Source organism: Mauremys mutica, chromosome 14, assembly GCF_020497125.1.
Source record: "Mauremys mutica isolate MM-2020 ecotype Southern chromosome 14, ASM2049712v1, whole genome shotgun sequence".
In the NCBI taxonomy this organism is placed as follows: Eukaryota; Metazoa; Chordata; order Testudines; family Geoemydidae; genus Mauremys; species Mauremys mutica.
Window position 1 is genome coordinate 28,213,581 of NC_059085.1, and position 25,029 is coordinate 28,238,609.

The following is a 25,029-nucleotide window of genomic DNA, read 5'->3' on the forward strand; positions in this document are numbered from 1 at the left end:
AAGTTCATCTTCTGCAGTTAAATCTGCTGTTAAATTCCTCTTGCAGCATTTAAAGTAAGTCACATCTATTGTTTACACAGACTCTAACCTAGATGTATTTGCAATGAGAACTTAAGAAGTCAGTTGTTGCAAGTCACAAATTAAAGTCAATGGACATTTCACTTGTAGAGGGTTGGAGTTGCAAAATTAGGGCAAAGCACACCAAAATCATGAGCAGTGATTTAGAAGTAGAAAGTAGTAGGAAATAATGTTACACAAGACTTTGCAAAACAAATTCCAATGTGGATGCCTGGTGCAATTTTGCACAACTATCCAGGACATCGATGAGAGTTGCATCTGTTTGTACCTAGCTCATAACTTGGTCCCATGAGTCTGTTGACACTTTTACCTCATCCATACTGGATTTCAGGTAAGTCTCTAATTAGCCGATGAGAAGTGGCCATATTTGTGGAGTCTTGGATGCACACAGTTTTCTGCTTCAGCCCTGAAGTTTTAATCAACATTCAGGCAGATACATCAGGAAACAGTTTTAGCAATATTGAATTATTTTGTGTAAAATATAGAGTCAGCTAATGGAGTGTTTCATCTTTTAGAAAATATCTACAGTTATAAATTGAATGCCTCAGAAGAATATCTGAACTGTAATATAATACAAAGAGTCAACACTTTACTTTAGATGTCCATTGACTGATGTTCAGCACATACAGAATGTTAATGAACTTCTAAGGAAGCACCAATAACATCCCTCTGAACTCAGATTAAATACTTTATGATCATTCCGATGACAGTGAAATCTGAGTAACACTCTGTGTTAAAATAGAATCCTTATCTCTTTTTCTGAAATGTTTTGTTGACATTAAAACAAGTGGCTTAATCTCTCAGCTGGTGAAGTATATAGTGAACTCCTAACTAATAATTATTATTATTAGCAAACAATAATTTGGCTATACATTGCTTTCTGGTTGAAGTGAAAGGTGTTGATTTTGAGTGTAATCTATTAAGTTATATGGTCTGAGCTACTTTACAGAGCATACATCTCTTCCCCTGGGTTGTCATGGTAGTTCATTCACATGAGCCATTGGGTTCCTGGTATTAATGGGACTGGTTTGGTAGTACAGTGTTCTCAGTGAAGGATCTCTCTACTCTGGAATTTGCTTCTCCTTTTTGCCTGACATAGCCTGGATTTGGCAGCTTTGGGGGCAGGCTGCATGGTTTATTGTGATTGATAGACTTTTCTGGATAGGTCATGTATGGGTCTTTTTGATCTATGTATATTTGTTTATGATTGTCTGGCTACTACATTGCAGTTTTATGAATTTAAACAAAAAATAAATCTACAATTACAACCTATGAAAATCCCAACCTAAAACAGATTAAAGATTTTTCCCTTAATTTAATATGCAGAAAACGTCTAATCCAGATACTCACTACATGGGTATCTATACTATATGTTTAAACAGAAAATAAATCTAATATGCTGGCATGTCCAGATGTAAATGGGCCTGTTTTTCATATCACTTGACCAACATATTTATTCAGAGTTTGCTACTTAGTCTTATGTTTGTCACTGAGATGAATGGTTTGGTAGGGGTGCCAGCAGAAAGACAAGCTATGAGCTAGTAAACAATTAATATTGAACTAAACAAAAACTGCAGCCATGGACATAAGCCATGAGAATTTAGCAGAGAGGCCAGATCCTTTCATTTGGGCAATAAAACTTCTATAAGACTCTCCTACAGCAAGTAAATTACTAGGGCTGGCTGCAGAACAAGAACTCTTTCAGAAAATATTTCCAAGTTTTGAAGTTTGTTTTCGCTCTGCATTGGGATGAAATTTTTCATAAAAAGAGAGACACCACAGAAAAGCCAATTGCCTGGTGGTTAGGGGACTCCCCTAGGACACAGAAAACCCAAGTCTTGAACCAGGGCTTCCTATATCCCAGGGAAGTTTTCTAACCATTGGGCTATTGACTATTCTGGGGTAAACAGGTTTCTCTCGCGCGCACGTGCTCATAAGAAATCCATTCTGAACCTGAGAAACTTTCCTAATAGAAGTTTTATTGAAACCGATATGTTTCTGTACAAAAGTTTCCATTTTTATGCATTGGCATTTTCCAACAGAAAAACATTCCATGAAAAATTCCCAGACCATTCTAATAAATAGTATTCCTGGATGATGGAGCCATTTAGTTCTCAGGTAGTTGTGCACATCACCCTCTGCAAGGTTCATAAGAATCTCCACAAAATGTTCACAATGAAACCCAAAAGCATGTGAAAATTACCTGTTTGGGGCTTTGTTACAAATTCAAAACACAGCTTGGTTAAGTAAACAGCTTGCCATGTTTTGCAAAACTTTCAAACAAAGTTTTGAGCTACCTTTGGATTAACGTGTTACCACAACTAGAAGAAAACCGCATGGATTTACAGGGTTTCACATAATAAAACTCAGTGAAATGCCACAGTTTGAAATCCACTACTATCTACATACTACACAGACCACAGTGAGAGATTATGCCATACTCTATCGAAGAAACTGAAGAACCACCTGATCAGCATCCTATACAGCAAACAGGAAAACATCAAAAAAGAGCTCTCCAACCTGGAGACTCTCATCAATAACCAAACTTCCATACAAACGGACTTCACTAAAATAAGACAGGAGATCTACATTACTCACTTCACCTCTCTACAAAGGAAAAAGGACTGTAAGCTGTCTAAACTCCTACCTGCCACATGGGGCCACAACCGTGGTACCCCTAACCCACCCAGCAATATCGTCAATCTATCCAACCACACACTCAGCCCAGAAGAACAGTCTGTCCTATCTCGGGGACTCTCTTTCTGCCCTGCCACCCCCACCAATATGATACAGTTCTGCGGTGATCTGGAAGCCTACTTTCGCCATCTCCGACTCAAAGAATTCTTTCAGGACAACACTGAACAGCGCACGGATACACAGTTACCCTCCCACCAACAGCACAAGAAGAAGAACTCCACATGGACTCCTCCTGAGGGTCGAAATGACAGTCTGGACCTATACATTGAATGCTTCCGCCGACGTGCACAGGCAGAAATTGTGGAAAAACAACATCGCTTGCCTCACAACCTAAGTCGTGCAGAACGCAATGCCATCCACAGCCTCAGAAACCATCCTGACATTATAATCAAAGAGGCTGATGAAGGAGGTGCTGTTGTCATCATGAACAGGTCTGACTACCAAAAGGAGGCCGCCAGACAACTCTCCAATACTAAATTTTACAGGCTACTTCCCTCAGATCCCACTGAGGAATACACTAAGAAACTGCACCATCTACTCAGGACACTCCCTACACTAACACCAGAACTAATCAACATACCCTTAGAGCCCCGACCAGGGTTATTCTATCTACTACCCAAGATCCACAAACCCGGAAATCCTGGACGCCCCATCATCTCGGGCATTGGAACTCTCACTGAAGGACTGTCTGGATATGTAGACTCTCTACTCAGACCCTATGCTACCAGCACTCCCAGCTATCTCCGTGACACCACTGATTTCCTGGGGAGACTGCAGTGCATTGGTGACCTTCCAGAGGGCACCATCCTGGCCACCATGGATGTAGAGGCTCTCTACACAAACATCCCACATACTGATGGAATACAAGCTGTCAGGAACAGTATCCCTGATGATGCCACAGCACACCTGGTTGCTGAGCTCTGTGGCTTTATCCTCACACACAACTATTTCAAATTTGCTGACAATATATATCTCCAGATCAGTGGCACCGCTATGGGCACCCGTATGGCCCCACAATATGCCAATATTTTTATGGCCGACCTGGAACAACGCTTCCTCAGCTCCCGTCCACTCACGCCCCTTCTCTACCTACGCTACATCGATGACATCTTCATCATCTGGACCCATGGGAAGGAGACTCTGGAAAAATTCCACCACGATTTCAACAGCTTCCACCCCTCCATCAACCTCAGCCTGGACCAATCTACACGGGAGGTCCACTTCCTAGACACCACGGTGCAAATAAGTGATGGTCACATCAACACCACCCTATACCGAAAACCTACCGACCGCTATGCCTACCTTCATGCCTCCAGCTTCCATCCCGGACACACCACAAGATCCATTGTCTACAGCCAAGCACTGAGGTACAACCGTATCTGCTCTAACCCCGCAGACAGAGACCAACACCTAGAAAATCTCCACCAAGCATTCTCAAGACTACAGTATCCACACGAGGAAATAAGGAAACAGATCAACAGAGCCAGACGTGTACCCAGCAGCCTCCTACTGGAAGACAAACCCAAGAAAGAAACCAACAGGACTCCACTGGCCATCACATACAGTCCCCAGCTAAAACCCCTACAACGCATCATCAGGGATCTACAACCCATCCTGGACAATGATCCCACACTTTCACAGGCCTTGGGTGGCAGACCAGTTCTCGCCCACAGACAACCTGCCAACCTGAAGCATATTCTCACCAGCAACTGCACACCGCACCATAGTAACTCTAGCTCAGGAACCAATCCATGCAACAAACCTCGATGCCAACTCTGCCCACATATCTACACCAGCAACACCATCACAGGACCAAACCAGATCAGCCACAACATCACCGGTTCATTCACCTGCACTTCCACCAATGTAATATATGCCATCATATGCCAGCAATGCCCCTCTGCTATGTACATCGGCCAAACTGGACAGTCTCTAAGGAAAAGGATAAATGGACACAAATCAGACATTAGGAATGGCAATATACAAAAACCTGTAGGAGAACACTTCAACCTCCCTGGCCACACAATAGCAGATCTTAAGGTGGCCATCCTACAGCAAAAAAACTTTAGGACCAGACTTCAAAGAGAAACTGCTGAGCTCCAGTTCATCTGCAAATTTGACACCATCAGCTCAGGACTAAACAAAGACTGTGAATGGCTTGCCAATTACAGAACCAGTTTCTCCTCCCTTGGTTTTCACACCTCAACTGCTAGAACAGGGCCTCATCCACCCTGATTGATCTAACCTCGTTATCTCTAGCTTGCTTCTTGCTTGCTTATATATACCTGCCCCAGGAAATTTCCACCACTTGCATCTGAAGAAGTGGGTATTCACCCACGAAAGCTCATGCTGCAAAACATCTGTTAGTCTATAAGGTGCCACAGGACTCTTTGCTGCTTCTACAGAACCAGACTAACACGGCTACCCCTCTGATAGTTTGAAATGAGTTTCACAAACTCATGGGATATAAACAAACGAAGAAAATGTTTGCATGAACCTCCACAAAATAAGCCTGCCTAGTCTGACACTGTACTGAATGACTATGCGTATTCTTCCTTGTCAGATGGTTCAGTGCTGAAAGGATCTGTAGGCAGTTTGAGGGCTATGATCCCTTTCACTGTTACTCCAGTGCTCTCGCATACCTTTAAAATGTAGCGTGGACTTCTTGAAACAAAAAGTGTCACTGGCAACCACTCAGAATACAAATATCCCAGATAATGATCACAGTCCACTGAGCGGAAGATAGCACAGCAAATGTCCTGCCTATCTCACATTAACTGAAATGGTCTTACATGGGGTTATAGAGCCACATGATATACACTTCCTTAAAGTCAAGCCAAATGCTCCTCAAGCACCTGAACCTGCATGGTGTTGAGCATATCATCTCCTGTGAAGTACTGAGTGCCTTCAACTGCCATTCTCCTCACAGGAGGAATTCAGCAGCTGGTAGGATGACACCCTGTCTGGAAAGTGACCTTCCCACAGATTTTACATGCTACCCCAATGAGTTTCCAATGTTTGTCACCATCACTGAGGAAGACACAGCTAAGAGAGTCGGCGCAAAGAGTGAAATACAGCATGAGCAATGAGGCCTCATCTTTTATAGATCAATTTAATACAGTATCTAATCCTGTAAAAGTATTGAAAACCATCAACTCCCATCCAATTTCAGATAGGTTTGCATAGAAAATGTCACCTTTCATTGCTGAATAGGTTGTCATCCCCTAGTAAGAACAGAGATTCTGAGAACAGAAAACCTCACCTTGTGTAACAATCCAGCTTTCTGCTTTCAAAAGCCAGTGGAGGTTGGCAATATCTGAAGGAGAGTAGGCAATCCTGACACGCTTCTAGGTGGGTTAATGGAGAAATTTATCTCAGACACAGGTTTGGTCATTTTGACTCCCCCAGCCCTTCTTTTGATAGCCCAGTTATAGCAAGGGAAGTCCATTTTCCCCAATTCTTGGGGGATTCTTCTGTCCCCTAGACTCAATGGTTGACATTCTCAGGGAGCCACACCAAAGTGCACTCCATCTGCCCTAATGTAGCTGCCTTTGTCCAATTCACATACATGCAATAGCTTTTTTCTTTTTCTTTAAAAACCCCTTATTTACCTTTTTTTTACCCCAAACATTCTCCTGAATGTGTAGGTAGGCAGGAGAGAGATATTGTCCTCTAGTTAACTTTAAAGCTTGGGTTTCCAGGTGTCTACCAGTTTTCTGCTGATATGTACATGTCCAAGTAAAAAATACAAACACACAAGGTGCTGTTGAGGCAGGAAACTGCCACCTTGCTGACGGAGAGCTGCCTGCTGATATGCGTGGTGGCCCCAACTAGCAATAACAATATCTGACTGTTTCTTTTTCCTGCTGGCACTGTTTTGTCAGGAAGAGGCATGACCTTGTTTACTTGTTCTCTGTTCATGGCTTCATATTCTCTCTAACTATAACCTTGAAGGAATCCTCCAAGGACTTAGACCAGGGGTCGGCAACCTACAGCATGTGTCCCAAACACGGCACGCAAGCTGATTTTGAGTGCACACTGCTGCCTGCTGCAGTCCTGGCCCCCAGCCCCACTCAGCCCCCCCGCCCACCGCTCTCCCCTGCAGGGGCAGGAGGCAGAAGCTTGGTCCTGTGGCAACCAAGCTTTCCCCCTCTCCCACTTCTTTCCAGCCCCTCCTCCTCTCCTTCCCTGCACAATCAGCTGATGGCCCTTGTGAGTGGGAGGGGGAAGAGTGGCGGCATGCTCGCTGCTTCATAGAGGAGGCAGAGAAGAGGTAGGTACGGGGCCTTGGGGAAGGGGGTGGAACAGGGCAGGGGGCTGGGAGCACCCCAGCCCTCTGCCCTGACCCCTGAACCCCCACACACATGCACAGACTTCTGCCCTGCACCCCCACACACACCCAGCCCTCTGCCCTGACCCCTGAACCCCCACACACACCCAGCCCTCTGCCCTGACCCCTGAACCCCCACACACACCCAGCCCTCTGCCCTGACCCTTGAGCCCCCGCACACACACCCTTCTGCCCTGCACCCCCCCACCTCCCAGCCCTCTGCCAACCCCTGAACCCCCCCACACTCCCTCTGCCCTGACCCCCACACACACACCCAGCCTTCTTCCCTGAACCCCCACAGCCCCCATCCCTCTGCCCTGACCCCTGACCCCCCACACACATGCACAGACTTCTGCCCTGCACCCCCACACACCCCCAGCCCTCTGCCCTGACCCCTGAACCCCCCCACACCCCTCTGCCCTGACCCCTGAACCCCCCCCACACACACAGCCTTCTGCCCTGACCCCTGAACCCCCCCACACACACACAGCCTTCTGCCCTACACCCTCACACACACACACCCAGCCCTCTGCCCTGACCCCTGAACCCCCACACACAGGCACAGGCTTCTGCCCTGCACCCCCACACACTCCCAGCCCTCTGCCCTGACCCTTGAGCCCCCACACACACCCAGCCTTCTGCCCTGCACCCCCCCACACTCCCTCTGCCCTGACCCCCCCCACACACCCAGCCTTCTTCCCTGAACCCCCACAGCCCCCATCCCTCTGCCCTGACCCCTGAACTCCCCCCACACACACCCAGCCTTCTGCCCTGCACCTCCCACACACCCCATACCTCTGCCCTGACCCCTGAACACCCCCTCAGGTCTGGGGTCCTGGCTGCCGGCCCCTTGCCAGCTGGTGTCCCGGCCGCAGGCCCCACTGAGCCTGCTGCCAGACAAGGTGAACAGAACCCCAGGCTAGCAGCGAGCTGAGCAGGCTGGCGGCGTAAGATCGGCATTTTAATTTAATTTTAAATGAAGCTTCTTAAACATTTTGAAAACCTTGTTTACTTTACATACAACAATAGTTTAGTTATATAATATAGACTTATAGAAAGAGACCTTCTAAAAACGTTAATGTATTACTGGCACATGAAACCTTAAATTAGAGTGAGTAAATGAAGAACTCGGCACACCACTTCTGAAAGGTTGCCGACCCCTGACTTAGACTGATCTCCGTCATTCTCTTCTCCTTTCATATTTTATTCATAGGGCCCAAGGTCACTTTCCTTAGGTAGCACTTTGGCTTTGCTTGCCTTACTGGATATTAGTATATGACTTTTTTAAAGTACCCATCGCAGTAGCATCTAGGCACTTCACCAGATTAAAGCTATATCAGTTACCTCCAGAGGGCAGAGCTCTCTTCTGTCCCTCCTTTCTGCACATTTGTTGCATGATCAGGTGGCACTGGGATGTTTTCCAGATAGCCATGCTGGGTACCTTTGACATATTTCTTGAGGCAACATCCTTTAAAGCATCTTTCATCATGCTCTAAAAGGTGATGAAATTCGAGATTCGGTGGAGGGCTGGAGAAAGTACCATAGATATAGCCTCCCTGTCTAGAAGCTGCAGGCAGGAGAATATGGTGATTTAGTCTTCATCTTTTAGAAGATAATTAATGCAGTTGAAGCCATGTAAAGCACACCAGGATAATACAATGACAGATCACTCCCTAACAACACTATCCTCTCCAACGAGAGCCTTTCCCTGACAGTCATGATTTCAAACCTGTCAGCTAAAGCATCCCCACTGAATGTAGCCAAAATTGGAGGGAGCAAAAAGGAGAGGTGGTCACTAATACAGGGAGGGTATAACCTAAGCAGGATTTTGGAGATAAAGACAAAGGGCCAGATTCTCAGCTGGAATAAATGAGCATAATTTACTTGACTTCAGTGGAGTTGCACCAATTTACACCAGCTGAGGATCTTTATACCTCTCTTCCTAAGTGTGCTATACAGTACTTTTCTTGAACTACCACTAAACACATGTAGTCAGCTACCAACATGGACAGTACCCTATGAGTATTTATATCCTCTGGGAGGAGGAAAAAAGTGTTCCAGAAAACACTGCATAAAGCTGCATTTTTACCAACACAATGAGTGTTACTTGCTGCCTTCTCCTCTCTTTCAATCTCTCTTCTCCTGGAAAGGAAAGTAGTATCTTCAGAAATGGAGCCACATGAAAGTAGCCCAGACATTTTCTGCTGCATTAGGCAGAAATAGTCAAAGCACAGTAGCTTCATGTAATGTGTGTGTATCCAATTTCCTGAAATGGTTTGGACACTAGGTGCATTATTTTGGGTGACTGTTTCCCTGCTGCGTGCAAGAATCGCAGATAGCACTTGCCTGAAATTCATTACTGTTCTTTTGGATACCGAGATCATTCCTGCAGGCGACTAATTATAAATGCAGTGTTATATTTTTAAACCTTAGCTTTTATTTTTTAATAAAACTGAACAAAGTCTAGCGTCCTTGTCAAAGTCAGGCTGTGTATGAAGGCTGCCTTCATGCAAATATTAAATGTGACAACGGAGAATAACTGAAAGGTGCTAAGTAGAAATTGCAAATAACTGCTGACAGTGCCTGAAAGCTAATGACGCTAATTAATGATATTCCCATGGATAGGTCCATAGGAGGAATGGGAAATGCAACAGCACAGACTTGGCTTTTCTGCTTTCTTTGTAGAATTCTTATTGAATATAAATTAAGTACAGAAAATGTCACTCCCTAATTAGGATGCCTAACTAGCTCAAAGAAGGCAAAGCAAACAAGTAGTTCTACCTTCCTCATGATATATATGCAAGCAGCAGCTTCTTGTATTAAATCAATTAAGTTTGCACTAAAAAGGTATTATGTACTTTCCTTTTCTTTATTGGTTATCAAGGAAATACACTGATTTTTAAAATTGCAAGTGTGTAAGATGGAGTCAATGAGTTTGGGATATTTTAGAACATGGGGTTATTATGTCAGTCACAAGCTCATGTCTTTTTTTTATTAAGGTAGAACAGAGATTCAAACTGAGATCAGGGCCCCATTGTGCTAGGCACTCTCCAAAAAGTTGGCCCTATCTTGTCTGTTTAGAGTGTAACAGACAGGAAGTCTTATTATATATTTTATTACAAGGTTTGAATACAGCTTAAGTCATTTTATGAGATGAGTAGAATTTGTGCATTCAGGAGGTGGAGCTGGTCAAAGTTATTGCAGATCTGTAATACATGAGGCTTTCATTTGGCCGGGATTCCTAGCAGCATTTTCTTTTCTTTTTTATCCATATGAGTTTGATGAGATCTTCTCTTTTGCTTTGATTCTGAGGTTCCACTGAACCCTCAAAATGCAAAGCAAAATGTAATTGAAATAACCACTTCCACCTGAATGTGTGTAGAAACACACGAAAGAACATTTTAAAAACACACAGTAGTTTCACATGACCAAAGGACAGTCCATAGGCTAGGGGGCCTTTTAACAAACAATGATCTGAGCTTAATGCTGGTAGTGAAACTGGGAACTAGGTAAGCTCTACATGGTTAGGAGTTTGTTAACAAGTGTACTTTACAAAAGGGGTAAGTATTATCCCCATTTTTCTAACCGGTAAAGTGAGACACAGATAGGAAGTGATTTGTCCAAGGCCACAGAATAAGCCCGTGGCAGAGCTGCACATAGAACTCAGGTGACCACTGCACCCTGCTGCCTTTCCATGCTTCTCTGAAACCACTGTGTACAGTTCTGATCATCACACTCTGGGCCAGTGGTCCTTGCATACCCAAGACTTCCTGTAACAGGGTAGTCTGTCCCTTTTAAGGGCAGTGGGAGCCTGGGGCCAACACCATTCCAAGGCACATCTCCTTGGAGAACAGGTAGTTCAGGAAAGGTTGCCAGATAAGCTTTAGAGGTGGGGAGAGAGAATGGAGTCATGTGATCCCCTGCTGAGGATTAAAAAGAAGTGCTCTTAGCTCAGAGAGGAAGCCTAGAGTCAGACTCAGGAGTAGAGCTCAGCAAATTTTGGAGGGTGAATAGTCTATTTGCAGAAAAATGTATTTCTTGGTCAAAGGCAACTATCTGCAAATTCAGGTCAAATTTGGCAAATAGTTTCAGCTGAATATAAACAAAAAACAAATTCTTAGAAAGCTGAAATGTTTTTGACTTTTCTTTTAAAAAAGATGGTTCATTTAGAAATTTTACTATATTTAACTTAAAAAAACCCACAAAGGAGATGGCATAGAAGACGTTTGAACTCAGGGGCTGAGGCTTACTATGAGATCTAAGGGAAGAGCTGTGCAGAGCTGTCAGAAATGAACCAGGGAGCTGAAAGAGCTGGAGTCTGAAGTCCTGCAATAAGGAAATTGGAAAGCCTGAGGAAGGAGAAGGTTGAAACTGGAAGCAAAACCTTGTTTGTTGTAGGGACTTAATACATTAGACTCCAAGAGGGAGAATGTTATGCTAAACTCCTGGCTATGAGTGAGTTAACAGGAGAACCAAAAGTTGAATTGAGATGGGGCTACGTTGACCAGATTACATGAACAAAATATCGGGACACATGAGCGGGCAGGTCCGGAGTGCCACCAAAGCAACAAAAAAGCCCAGAGTCAGAATATCGGGACAAATGGCGTTCCGACCATACATCCGTCAGGATGCGGGACAAACAACTGAATATCGGGACGGTCCCAATTTTATCAGGACGTCTGTTCACCCTAGATGGGGCAAGTGCAGTGCCACCTGGCAGCACAGTGTGTTCCAGCCCTGCACTTCTCTGGGAGTGTTTCCTGAGTGATGAGGGCGGGACTGGACACTTCTATTATGAATGAATTGAGAAAATTGAAGACTTTCCCATTGTTAAAGAATTCAGATTTCAAACAGCTGCCTTAAGAATGTCGCCTGATCTCTGTGTTGACTTTCTTCACTTGTACATTTTTCATGCTCGTTTTAATGGATTAGCCTGGTGTCTCAATTATTTTTGTATGCCCTTCAGAATAGCATTACTTTCCCCAGGTACTGCACTCCTGACCAAAGACTCCCATACTTCATTAAGCTGTGATGTCATTTCAGTCACTGAAAGCCAGAGAAATTGTACTATAATTGGTTAAAGTACACACACCATACTGCAGTGCAGATCCTCCATTGCCACTATTCCAACCTGTGGGTTGCAGACACTGCCTCCAGGTCACCTGATCTATAATCACACTTTCAGTTGTCCATCTCAGACTGAATGCCTGCCCATATGGGTCCAATGCAAATCCATAGGAGGCACAGATCCCCTTGTATGACCACTAACTCTGAGGTTCCTGCATCCTAGAGAGCAAATGCAAGGCGTCAGCTGAACAATGGGCTTTGCAGAAGTCCTCCAGGTCGGCGTGATTTTCATTGTGAGAGTCAGAGCTTCAACTGGTATAAATTAATCCATTGATTTCAATGAAGTTACACCAACTTACACCATTGAGAATCTGGCCCTTAACGTGCACTGGGCCAGTCATTCTTAATGATTAGTTAGGTACTAAAAGGCCAGCATAATTGAAGCATATGTTCTGAACATGAAATTCAATGTCCCCCTACACCAATGCCTCTTGGAATTTATTCGGAGTTTCTTTGGTGCCTGTATTCAAAATCCCTTCCAATAAAATACCACCTACTTCTGCAAGCTGTAAATTGGCATGACAGAAGCAAGTGCTAACGTTTCACTATTCCATGTTAAGTAAATGCTAACCAGTCTTTAAAAACTCTTCCCTAGCTTCTCACAGTACGAATGCAATAAAAAAAAATCTCAATGAGGATTAGTAAAAAAACAGAATATATACCCTTCAGTAGCTTTCTCTATTCAGTTGATAAATAGGAAACATTTAAATACTTACTCTGAAGGAAAACAGCAGTAGATGAGAGCTGCAGTACATTAGGGCAGACCAAAGTATTTTGTATCTTATTTATTATCATTGGCATACGCTTGTATTATACCTTCGTGTCTGTAATTCTGCTTAACTATTAATGTAATAGCTTTCAACATGGAAAACAACCATTTCTTAATGGGCGGGGGGAAATATTTCTCTCATGGATTCTTAACAAATTATTTTGGGTAGTGTGGAGAACAATGCAGGGAAACCACTCCGAAAATGGAAATTAAAGACATATGTACATGGGATTTAAATAAAAAATAAACTGCTCTCAGTATCAGTATCCACAAGTTGTTTTTTTATAAAAATTGGAGCTTTATTTCTTCCCAGGTTCCTGCTGACTCTGGAAATGTCATCTTCAGTAACAGCAACAAACTGTATCAATTTGATAATTTCAGGATAGCAGCTAGAGGGGACAAATATAGCTTTTCCAAAAATATTCATAACATGCTTCCACAGCAAGCATTTTGAGTTTCCTTTGCCTTTTTTATTTTTGGTTTTTCCATTCAATACAGTTAGAGAGGACCCTTCTTAGTAGGGCTGTCAAACAATTAAAAAAATTAATCGTGATTAATCACACCGTTAAACAATAGAATACCATTTATTTAAATAGTTTCGGATATTTTCTACATTTTCAAATATACTGATTTCAATTATAACACAGAATACAAAGTGTACAGTGCTTACTTTATATTTGATTACAAATATTTGCACTGTAAAAAAACAAAAGAAATAGTATTTTTCAATTCACCTAATACAAATACTGTAGTGCAATCTCTGTATCATGAAAGTTGAACTTACAAGTGTAGTATTATGTACAAAAAGTAACTGCATTCAAAAACAAAACATTGTAAAACTTTAGAGCCTACAAGTCCACTCAGTCCTACTTCTTGTTCAGCCAATTGCTCTGATAAACAAGTTTATTTACATGTTCAGAAGATAATGCTGCCCACTTCTTGTGTACAATGTCACCTGAAAGTCAGAACAGGCATTCCCATGGCACTATTGTAGCCGGCATCGCAAGATATTTATATGCCAGATGCACGAAAGATTCATATGTCCCTTCATGCTTTGGACACCATTTCAGAGGACATGTGTCCATGATGGTAACAGGTTCTGCTCAATAGCCATACAAAGCAGTGTGGAGCAACGCATATTCATTATCTGAGTCAGATGCCACTAGAAAAAGGTTGATTTTCTTTTTTGGTTGTTTGGGTTCTGTAGTTTCTGCATCGGAGTGTGGTTCTTTTAAGACTTCTGAAAACATGTTTCACATGTCATCTCTCTCGGATTTTGGAAGGCACTTCAGAGTCTTAAACCTTGGGTCGAGTGCTGTAGCTATCTTTAGAAATTTCACATTAGTACCTTCTTTGTGTTTTGTCAAATCTGCAATGAAAGTGTTCTTAAAATGAACAACATGTGCTGAGTCATCATCCAAGACTGCTATAATATTAAATATATGGCAGAATGCAGGTAAAACAGTGTAGGAGACATTCAATTCTCCCCAAGGAGTTCAGTCACGAATTTAATTAATGTATTTTTTTAACTAGCATCATCAGCATGGAAGCAAGTCCTCTGGAATAGTGGCCAAAGCACAAAAGGGCCTACGAATGTTTAGCATATCTGGCATGTAAATACCTTGCAATGCTGGCTACAAAAGTGCCAGGCAAACACCTGTTCTCACTTTCAGACATTAAGAAGCAGGCAGCATTATCTCCTGTAAATGTAAACAAACTTGCTTGTCTTAGTGATTGGTTGCACAAGAAGTAGGACTGAGTGGACTTGTAGGCTCTAAAGTTGTACATTGTTTTCTTTTTTGAGTGCAGTTATGTAACAAAAAAAATCTACATTTGTAAGTTGCACTTACATGACAAAGAGATTGCACTACCATACTTGTATGAGGTGAATTGAAAAATACTATTTCATTTGTTTATCATTTTTACAGTGCACATATTTGTAACAAAAAAATAATATACACTTTAATTTCAATTACAACACAGAATACAATATATATGAAAATGTAGAAAAACATCCAAAATATTTGATAAATTTCAATTGGTATTATATTGTTTAACGGTGCGATTAATTGCAATTAATTTTTTGAGTTAATTGCTTGAGTTAGCTGCGATTAATCAACAACCCTACTTCTTAGACATTCATGGCATTGCCGTTCCCCAGTCCATCGTTAATCATAATTTAGATCATCCTTAGATCAAGGCTGCTGCAAGTCATGCCTGACTACTGACCAAAGACTATTCTGGAGGTTTGGAAATAGCCAGAGATGTCCTGTTCATGCCCCTTTCCTTAACTCTATCCATGTCTGCAGAGGAAATTCCCATCTGACCAGATCTGCAGGGTTTCTAGCCTCTTTTGGGTCAGTGGGGTGGAGTCAGAAATCAGGCCCATTGTCTTTAATGTGAGTATACCATGGGTATGTGAAAGATTAGCTATCACTTGTACCTTTTTTGTGCAGTGAAAGTAGTAATGTATTGTAAAACCATACATTGTGTTCTGAAACAATCCACACCATTTCTGAGTGAGGGCTTCAAATGTAAATGAAGCCATGTAAATGAAGACTGAAGAAACAAATGAAGTTTAAAATCGAGGTTTAAGAAAAAAGCTTCTACAAAATTTAAATAAAAATGTTCCCATGAATTACATTTCAGAGGAATCAATTATTTATAAATAAAGGACAAAAAAATGCACTCCCATGTAGCATTTGCAATCCAAACATTGCAGTATTATGAAAGGGCATGACAGCCAATAACTGAAACTGACTTAGTCTATTGTGATTGTCCAAAAAGAGAAATACAAAGAAGTAAAAAAGTGAAAATAGGTTTTTATACGTTTTCTATTTAAAAAGGAAGCAAAGAAATTTGTTTTCTATAACTAATTTTTAACCAGAGTGTGGTTCCTTATTAGAAGAAATGCAATTTGTGTCAGATTTTGTTCTTGATGTCTCTCTGCAGAATGTGAAATATCCCAGTAATTTTGTCTGTTGTGAAAGAAGTTTTCAGTGCTGACAGCTCCAAGAACAGCAGGAAGATAACAAAACTTCAGCTGGCACCACTTCAGGCAGACCAGCTAAAATAGAGTTAATAAAATACACACACCCTGATTACAGGAATGTTAATGTATTCAGTTTCCATTGTACTGTGAAAACACTGGATCATGAAGAGCTTGAGACCAGAGGCCAAGAAATCTTTCAGAGAAAGAGAAAGGGAGTCAACGGGAGGAATGGAAGGATGAATATTGAGAGGTGGGGAAGATACAAATGAAGGAGCTGTCAGATGTTAACCTAATAGAGATCAGATGGTTGTTAAATTCTAGGAAGGAGCAGCTAATTATATGCAGAAGTGGAAGTGTCTTTGCAAGGCATCAGGCCAGATTCACCTCCGAGGTCACAGGGCAGAAGCAGCCATGCTGGTAGAAGCAGCCACACTGGAGGCATCAGTCACCTCAGGTGAGAGCCAGCGATACCGCCACCCTCCCTCCCACTCCACAGGGTTCTTCTAGAAAGTAGCAGCTCACTGAAAAGTGTGTCTCCCATCCAGCTGGGTCCCATCCCATCATGAGCCAGCTTCTGGGGCAGATTTGCTGGAACGGTTTCCAGCCTGGATCCCACCAACATCTGACACGCAGCATGTACACATCATTCAAGTGCCTGAGTAGCATGTCATTGCACATCTCTCGTCTAATGATTATAAAGAGAAGCTCAATGTCTGTAATGTTGTAATCCAAATGTAAGAGTCACATTAATTAACTGCACCTAGTTAGTAGACAGGCAGCTGTGATCTTGAGGATTGAACACAAGATAGGAGTTTCTAGCATACACCTGGTTTCTAGCAGAGACTAACACCAACCTTCTACAAGATCCTTGTCTTAGGGTTTCAGCCTAAAATCTGGCCACTGATTTGGGGTTCCTCAATTGTTAGGTGACTAGTTTAAGATGCCCAGCTTAAGTATTAAGGTAATCAAAAATATGACCACCCAAAGTCAGACCACTCTTGAAAGTTTGGCTTGTAACCTCTCCTGCCTCCCATCTGTAAAACTGGAATACCTATGAACCATATTTGTGCAGCACTTTGTGACCTAAGGTGTGGGGGGGGGGGAATCACTGTGTAAGTACTATAGCAGTGAAGTGTAGAATTAATTATTTTCACCATCTAATTCTGCAGTTTCTGGGAAAAAACTGTACATTACAAATGAGTTCTCTTATAATTCACTTTCTCTTGCAATTGACACAGAGTCATTCTTGCTTTGTGTACAATTAGTCAGTCACCAAATACAAGAAGGTGCTATATATGATACAAGGCAGTATAGTGACTGTTTGCCTTTGGCTACATTTCATATGAAGAGAGAGAGAGAGAGATGTTCTTAAAAGATCAGGAAGCTCAAGGTCTTCCTTGTAATAGCTACCATTCACAGAGATCAGCATAAATAAATACTACAGCATCTTTGCCATTAAATCAATTAGTTGGATATACTGCCCAAGGACTCTCTCTAAAGAATATGCTCAGGATCTTGAGACCAAGAGAGATCTAACTTTGACTCTTCTTCAGCAGAGCTAGGCACTTCATCCAAAGCATTCACTGTGAAAGTTCTCATCTGTGGAAAATGTCACTGAGTATTTGCATCTTCTCTGAGAACTCAAGAGATTCATTGTACAGATTCACTTGTTTCTTGATGGCAACTTTATGCAAGGCACTCTATACTTTCATTAAACCTTGCTTGCTTCATCTCATTAATTTTCTGTGTATTAAAACTGGGAACTGTATATGTCGCTGAGATGGGGCTATTAAGGTTTGTTATTGTCAAATAAGACATCAGTTTAGAGATAAGAAATTACTGAAGGGCAAAAAATATATATAGTTTATAACATTGATTAGGCCATGATCTCAAAATAAAAATCTTGTCAATCTTTTTACAAGGAGTTTTTTTCTTAAATGTACGATTTATTATTTCTAATTTAGAATGAGATATGTGGCAGTAACATAGATGGTATCAGCACTTTGCAAATACTTAATCATTTCCTGCTTGAAAGAGCTTGCAATTTAACTCAAATATACTATACATGATAAAAGATTAGGCACAGGATTAGGTGCAGAGCAGGCTGGGCAATCTATTCATAGCAAACAACTTAGTCAAAAAGTTTAACCCCTTTTTCTGTTAATAAATCATCCACCAGCTGAGTTACATTTTTCAAATTTGTTTGCTGATATTTTTATGCAAATAAATTTTAACCTGAATGCTACTCACAAAACTATTGTTTGGAAAATTCACTAATATAATTTGCTATTGGTGCTGTGATTGGCCACTTCGTCATATGTTATCATTCCCACTGCCTGATTGGTTGACAAGCTATTATAAAAACAATCTGGAGTTGTTGAATAAGTCATTTGTGACATGAACATATTTGTACAAGTGTTCACAACACTTCTGAAGTATCTATTTCTGCAAATATGTAATTGCATAAGTATTGATACTTTCCTTTACAGTGATATTGTAGTAAAAAAACAAACAAAAAACATTGCTCATTGAAGCACATTAAGGGGCACACATACAGAAGTGAAATCAACGTCTATTTAAGCCCAGTCTCTGTACTGTGTCAGGGGAGAGACCAGGGTTAAAAGGCTAGCCAGGAGGGATTTGAAAAAGAGGAGGTGTGCAGCAGAGAGGCTCCTCTGTGTATTGTAAATGGCATTAAAAAAAACAATTCACATAACAAAAAGGGAAGGGAGCCGTTAGATGAGAAGACTGAGTGGATCTGCATAATAAAACACAACAAGAACAGAGAGATCAGTGTCAGGTCCATGCAGGGTCTTTGAAGGTCAAGTTCATGCAGAAAAAGAGGGAACTAACAGAAGCATTGTGCATACAATGAAGTGACACTATCTGATTTGCTACTTATCTATGTGCTGCTAAGATGTCTGTTGCTGAGGCGTCTGGCACCACATTTTAAAGTTATTCCTTAATATCACCAATTTCAGTTATATAGTTGGCACAAGAGTCCAACTTATGGCACAAATGTACATTACATTGCTATTTTGGTTACCATCTAGGAGCTAGTAGTGCCAAAAATACCATGGGTGTAGCATCACATTAAACTTAGATCTGATTAGTTGAGCAGAACTGTGCAATGTGTTTTTACTGGCTGACTTCACTGCACCTAAGAATGGTTTTCGCCATGTAGGTTTAAATCTGATGTGACAGATTGCTGCTAGTGGGAGAGAAAGCTGAGAGAAGACAAAATTTAGAAGTCATATGCCTCAAGAAACATTCAAGAGACTAGCAACCAGCTCCACCATACATCATCCATTCAGAATGTACTCTTAGCTGTTGTTCTGACCACGTTAGCACCAATAATTGAAGTCTCAATTCTGATACACATTCTTCCCTCCAGCTAATGGAATTTCTTTATTAGACGTAATAACTGAAGTACCAGCACAAAAATATAAGATATCTACTCTATTAAAAGACAAGTCACCTTTTGAAGTAGTTAGCAACAAAAGTGTGAATTACTCATTAATTCCTTTTCTTTTATAATTTAAGAACAGATAGCTCAGACAGCATTTATGATACCTTCATCTTTTTTGTAGAAGAATGATCCTTACTTCTTACAGGAAAGTTAAATAAATTACACGTTATGAAAGGGATTTTCAAAAGCTCCTAGCAATGGTCCACCTCTACTACCATTGAAACTATGCCCATAAGAACAATAGAACAGCCATAGCAGGTCAGACCAATGGTCCATCAAGCCCAGTATCCTGTCTCCTGACAGTGGTCAATGCCAGGTGCTTCACAGGGCTCTTTTGAAATCCCCTCCCTAAGTCTTTCATTACAATCTTGGCAAAAGAAATTTAAAAAAATTGTATCCAAGTCTATCTAAATACTGGTTTGCATTTTGGTGAGTGACCAAGTTCTCTTGACTAGTCTTGTTTTCAATTATGACAAGCTTGAAGGCTCTCAGGGAGAGGATACAGAGAGAAAAATGTGCTTATATTATAAATCCTAAAAAAAAAAAAAAGTGATCCGATTCTAAAATCAGGAATTATATTTCTGTGTGTGGCCCACAGAACTGCCCCAAAACTAGCATCCAACCCATGGCATTGAAAATTTTAGACCACCCTTAGCTGTTATTACATCTTATAATTTCAGGGGTGGAAGTAGGTTACACAACCACTCTCCTGTCTTACATTGGTAGGCATAACTAGTTCACGCAAGGATAAATATTTAAATATGTAAATTCTTGCCTATACATGTTGACAGTATTGACAGCCAAAGTAAATCTCTGGTATCTGTGACAGAGGATAAGAAGTGATTTAACAAGCTGAATCTGATATTAAAAAATAATGAAGCCCAAAGCTGAAGTATAAAGCAGAGGAATAATATTCTGAATAGACTATTGCCTGTAATGATGCTATTACACAAGGAAATTACTATATGCATGTTGGCAATTATACATGAGAAACCAAACATCTCCATATAAAACAAGCAAATTGCCTAACCCCCCAATCCATGGATTTCTTTTAATTAAACTTTTGACTTTTCAGTATTCAATATATACAATTTCTGCTTCCCCCCAACCGAAAAGGGAATTCATTACAACATTCTGAATTGATAAGGAAAAGAACATTCAAGCTTTCTGGAGAATTCAACCTGTATCTATGCTACCAGGAAACCCATTTTACAGGAGTCATCAGAAGAATCATACAACAGACTAGGGCTCTTTCACTCCAAATATTCTCCCTTTCCCTCCTCCATAGGGCACCATAGTTAGAGAGGGTAAAAGAATTCTGATTTAATAATATTTGCCATTTATAGCACTTTACAGTACTTTAATCCTGAACTACTTACTTACCATAGCAAGGGCATTCAAAATTAAAGGAGGTAGCTATTAACCCTAGGTTACAGATGGTGAAACTGAGGCAGAGGTACAAACTTGCCGAAGGCCACAAAGGGAGTCAATGCAGAGCCAGTATAATGTTATGATTTTAGTGTGTGACTATATCATCCTCTAGTGCTTAGCTGCAGCAGAGATCAAAAGGGGTACTCAAGCAGCTGTCTCTGGAGAGAACAGCCTTAGGTGCTATTCCACAGACTGTATCTATACCAGGGGTAGGCAACCTACGGCACGTGTGCCGAAGGTGGCACGCGAGCTGATTTTCAGTGGCACTCACACTGCCCAGGTCCTGGCCATCGGTCCGGGGGGCTCTGCATTTTAATTTAATTTTAAATGAAGCTTCTTAAACATTATAAAAACCTTATTTACTTTGCATACAACAATAGTTTAGTTATGTATTATAGACTTATAGAAAGAGACATTCTAAAAACGTTAAAATGTATTACTGGCACACAAAACCTTAAATTAGAGTGAATAAATGAAGACTCGGCACAGCACTTCTGAAAGGTTGCCAACCCCTGATCTATAAAGTTGAGCAACTATTGCCAGTTTAAAGGCAAATATCTTAGTAGTGTCTATGGCAGGGGGTGGGCAAATCTTTTGGCCCGAGGGCTACATTGGCGTTGCAAAACTGTATGGAGGCCGGATAAGGAAGGCTGTGCCTCCCCAAACAGCCTGGCCCCCACCACCTATCCGATCCCTCCCACTTCCTGCCCCCTGACTGCCCCCCTCAGAACCTCTGACCCATCCAACCCCCCCCTCCTTGTCCCCTAACCGCCCCCTCCTGGGACCCCTGCCCCTAACCGCCCCCTGGAACCTCACCCCCTATCCAACCCCCCCTGCTCCCTGTCCCCTGACTGCCCTGACCCCTATCCACACCACCGCCCCTTGACAAGCCCCCCGGGACTCCCACACCTATCCAACCCCACCCCCGTGCCCTGACCACTCCCCAGAACCTCCGCCTCATCCAACCGCCCCCTGCTCCCTGTTCCCTGACTGCCCCCCGGGACCCCCCGGTCCCTTATCCAACCCCCCGGCCCGGCCCCCTTACCATGCCACTCAGAGTAACATGTCTGGCTGCCACGCCGCCTGGCCAGAGCCAGACACACTGCCATGCTGCTCGGCAGGAGCGCGCAACCCCGCCGCCCAGAGCGCCGCCCACGCAGCTGCGGGGGAGGGGCCGGGGGCTGGCCTCCCCGGCCAGGAGCTCAAGGGCCGGGCAGGACAGTCCTGTGGGCCGGATGAGGCCCGCGGGTCATAGTTTGCCCACCTTTGGTTTATGGGTTCACTACAGGGTGGTACCCAAGCAACTAATAGAGGTCTAGCTCAAATGGTATAAAGTTGTGCCTTCGGAGTCAGAGATCATGGGTTCCTGCTGACTACCATGATGTCTCTATGGGTTAAAAGCATATTTCTTATACAAGTGGATTAGAACTCTGGAATTCCAGACCTCTCCCTGCAAAGCAGTTTTCATACTCACTATTCCACAGCATTTTACAAAACCATGGATTAAATGCTTGTATTACACTGACCACAGCAACAAATGTCGCTGCCAATAATAGTTGAACAGCATCGCTCAGTCATGGACACCAGAACCAGTTTTGTTACTTAGGAATCCTGGCCAGGACTCCACAGGTTAAGTGTCCACTCTTCTAAGTAAAAAACCAACCAAACAAAAAAAAAACCCTTAAGATCTCCACTTCCAGCTGAACAGGTACTGTACTAGAACTGAGTGAGAGGGGACTTCGGACTTGCACCTCATCAAAAACAAGGCACCTCTAATACAGCTTGATCTTGCTCCCATTGAAGTTAATGCCAAAAGTCCCTTTAACTTTAATGGGGCAGAATCAGGCAAATATGCAGCATCCTCTCATGTCCTTCCTGCATATTACTATATTAACTCATGCCTACTGCTAACAAATTGCCGGTATGGAACATGTACACATAGCCATAGCAACACAGAAATAGGTTCAACCCTTAATATCTGTTCATACTTCTGAAAAAATAACCAAAGATCAGCTTGTTGGAGTAGGTGCTATAGCTGCAAGAAACTCATTAATGTAAATGGTAGATAGTCAGGGGACTGATAGAATAACTTTAAACACACACAGTATTCATGAGAACCTTAATAATGTAATGAAAATTAATCTGATGGGACTGAGCTTCTCCGGTGGTGCTTCAATTTGTAGTACAAAGGTACTGTAAAGTGGTATGCTGACCTGCAATTGTCCTTGTCAATGGCTGCAGATTTGTAATGTAGCCCCATTAATTAAACTGAAATCTTTTTAGGCAGCACTGACAGTGACAAGTGGCACTATCCAAACCACAGAGATGCACCAAAAATCTCAACTGATTGCATAAACAAAAGAGTGTTTTCAATAGCATACACTTTAGCTTAACTGCAACAGTAGTCATAAATTATAAGTGAGACAAGGTGGACGAGAGAATATCTTTTATTGGGCCAACTTCTGTTGGTGAGAGAGACAAGCTTTTTGAGCTTATACCAAGCTCTTGTTCGGGTCTGGAAAATGTACTCAAAGTACAGAAGCTGAGTACATTTTCCAGACCTGAATAAGAGCTCTGTGTAGCTCAAAAGCTTGTCTCTCTCACAAGCAAAAGCTGGTAAGATATTACCTCACTGCACCTCAGCTCTCTAATATCCTGGGGCCAACATGGCTACAATACCACTTCATACAACAAACTATAAGCGATTGCAAAGCTCTCTTAGTTTAGTCTTAAGAGGCACTCACACCTTTATCATTATATTCCTGGTTGGATCCCTCTTTAAAAGTTAAGAACATGTGGCATAATACTTGTAAAAGTGATAAATGCTTTCCATAGTATGTTCAAAATGCTCTACAAATATTTCCTCCTATATACATAATGCACCGGGGGGAAGGGGTTATAGGACAATACTGCATGCATGCCGACTGGTAAACATTCAGAACTATCATGCTGTCCAAAGTGGGCACAATTAACAGAAATGTTTAGGTAACTTAAATACATGCATTTATGAGTTGGTATTTTGGCCTAGTGGGTACAGCACTGGCCTGGGACTCGGGAGACGTGGGTTCTATTCCTCGTTCTGCAACTGGCTCAACGTTCTGTCTGGGCTCAACGCGTAGTGATCAACTTCTCGATGTCTAGTTGGCAGCCAGTATCAAGCAGAGTGCCCCAGGTCTCGGTCCTGGGGCTGGTTTTGTTCAACATCTTCATTAATGATCTGGATGATGGGATGGGTTGCACCCTCAGCAGGTTTGTGTTTGACACTGAGCTGGGGGGACAGGTAGATATGGTGGAGGGTAGGGATAGGGTCCAGAGTGACCTAGACCAGGGGTCGGCAACCGGTGGCTTGCGGCTCGCCAGGGTAAACACCCTGGCGGGCCGGCCCGGTTTGTTTATCTGCCGCATCAGCAAGTTCGGCCGATCGCGGCTCCCACTGGCCGCGGTTCGCGGTCCCAGGCCAATGCGGGAGGCAGGAAGCCGCGGCCAGAACATCCCTCGGCTCGCGCCGCTTCCTGCCTCCCGCATTGGCCTGGGACCGCGAACCGCGGCCAGTGGGAGCCGCGATCGGCCGAACTTGCCGACGCGGCAGATAAACAAACCGGGCCGGCCCGCCAGGGTGCTTACCCTGGCGAGCCGCGAGCCACCGGTTGCCGACCCCTGACCTAGACAAATTGGAGGATTGGACCAAAAGAAAACTGACGCGGTTCAACAAGGACAAATGCAGAGTCCTGCACTTAGGACGGAAGAATCCCATGCACTGCAACAGGCTGGGGACTGACTGGCTAAGCGGCAGTTCTGCAGAAAAGGACCTGGGGATTACAGTGGATGAGAAATTGGAAATGAGTCAACAATGTGCCCTTGTTGCCAAGAAGGCTAACAGCATATTGGGCTGCATTAGTAGGAGCATTGCCAGCAGATCGAGGGAAGAGATTATTCCCCTCTATTTGGCACTGGTGAGACCACATCTGGAGTATTGCGTCCAGTTTTGGGACCCCCACTACAGAAAGGTTGTGGACAAATTGGAGAGAGTCCAGTGGAGGGCAACGGAAATGATTAGGGGGCTGGGGCACATGACTTATGATGAGAGGCTGAGGGAACTGGGCTTATTTAGTCTGCAGAAGAGAAGAGTGAGGGGA

General features: G+C 42.8%; 2 protein-coding genes across 6 annotated transcripts in view; one reads left to right on the forward strand and one right to left on the reverse strand.

The window, feature by feature from the left end:
- The window catches only part of LOC123349360, a 336,086-nt gene that overhangs the window by 264,081 nt on the left and 46,976 nt on the right, over positions 1-25,029 (reverse strand). The window lies entirely within an intron of this gene.
- Positions 1-25,029, forward strand: part of CHST8 (carbohydrate sulfotransferase 8) — a 211,585-nt gene that overhangs the window by 178,877 nt on the left and 7,679 nt on the right. The window contains exon 1 of one of the 2 annotated variants that reach the window (XM_044987333.1): positions 16,226-16,447. The exons of the other annotated variant lie outside the window; for it this stretch is intronic. Coding sequence (XP_044843268.1) covers positions 16,333-16,447 — 115 coding nt within the window. The 5' untranslated portion in view covers positions 16,226-16,332. Of the gene's footprint in view, positions 1-16,225; positions 16,448-25,029 lie in introns of those variants that run through there. 2 annotated transcript variants of the gene reach the window in all.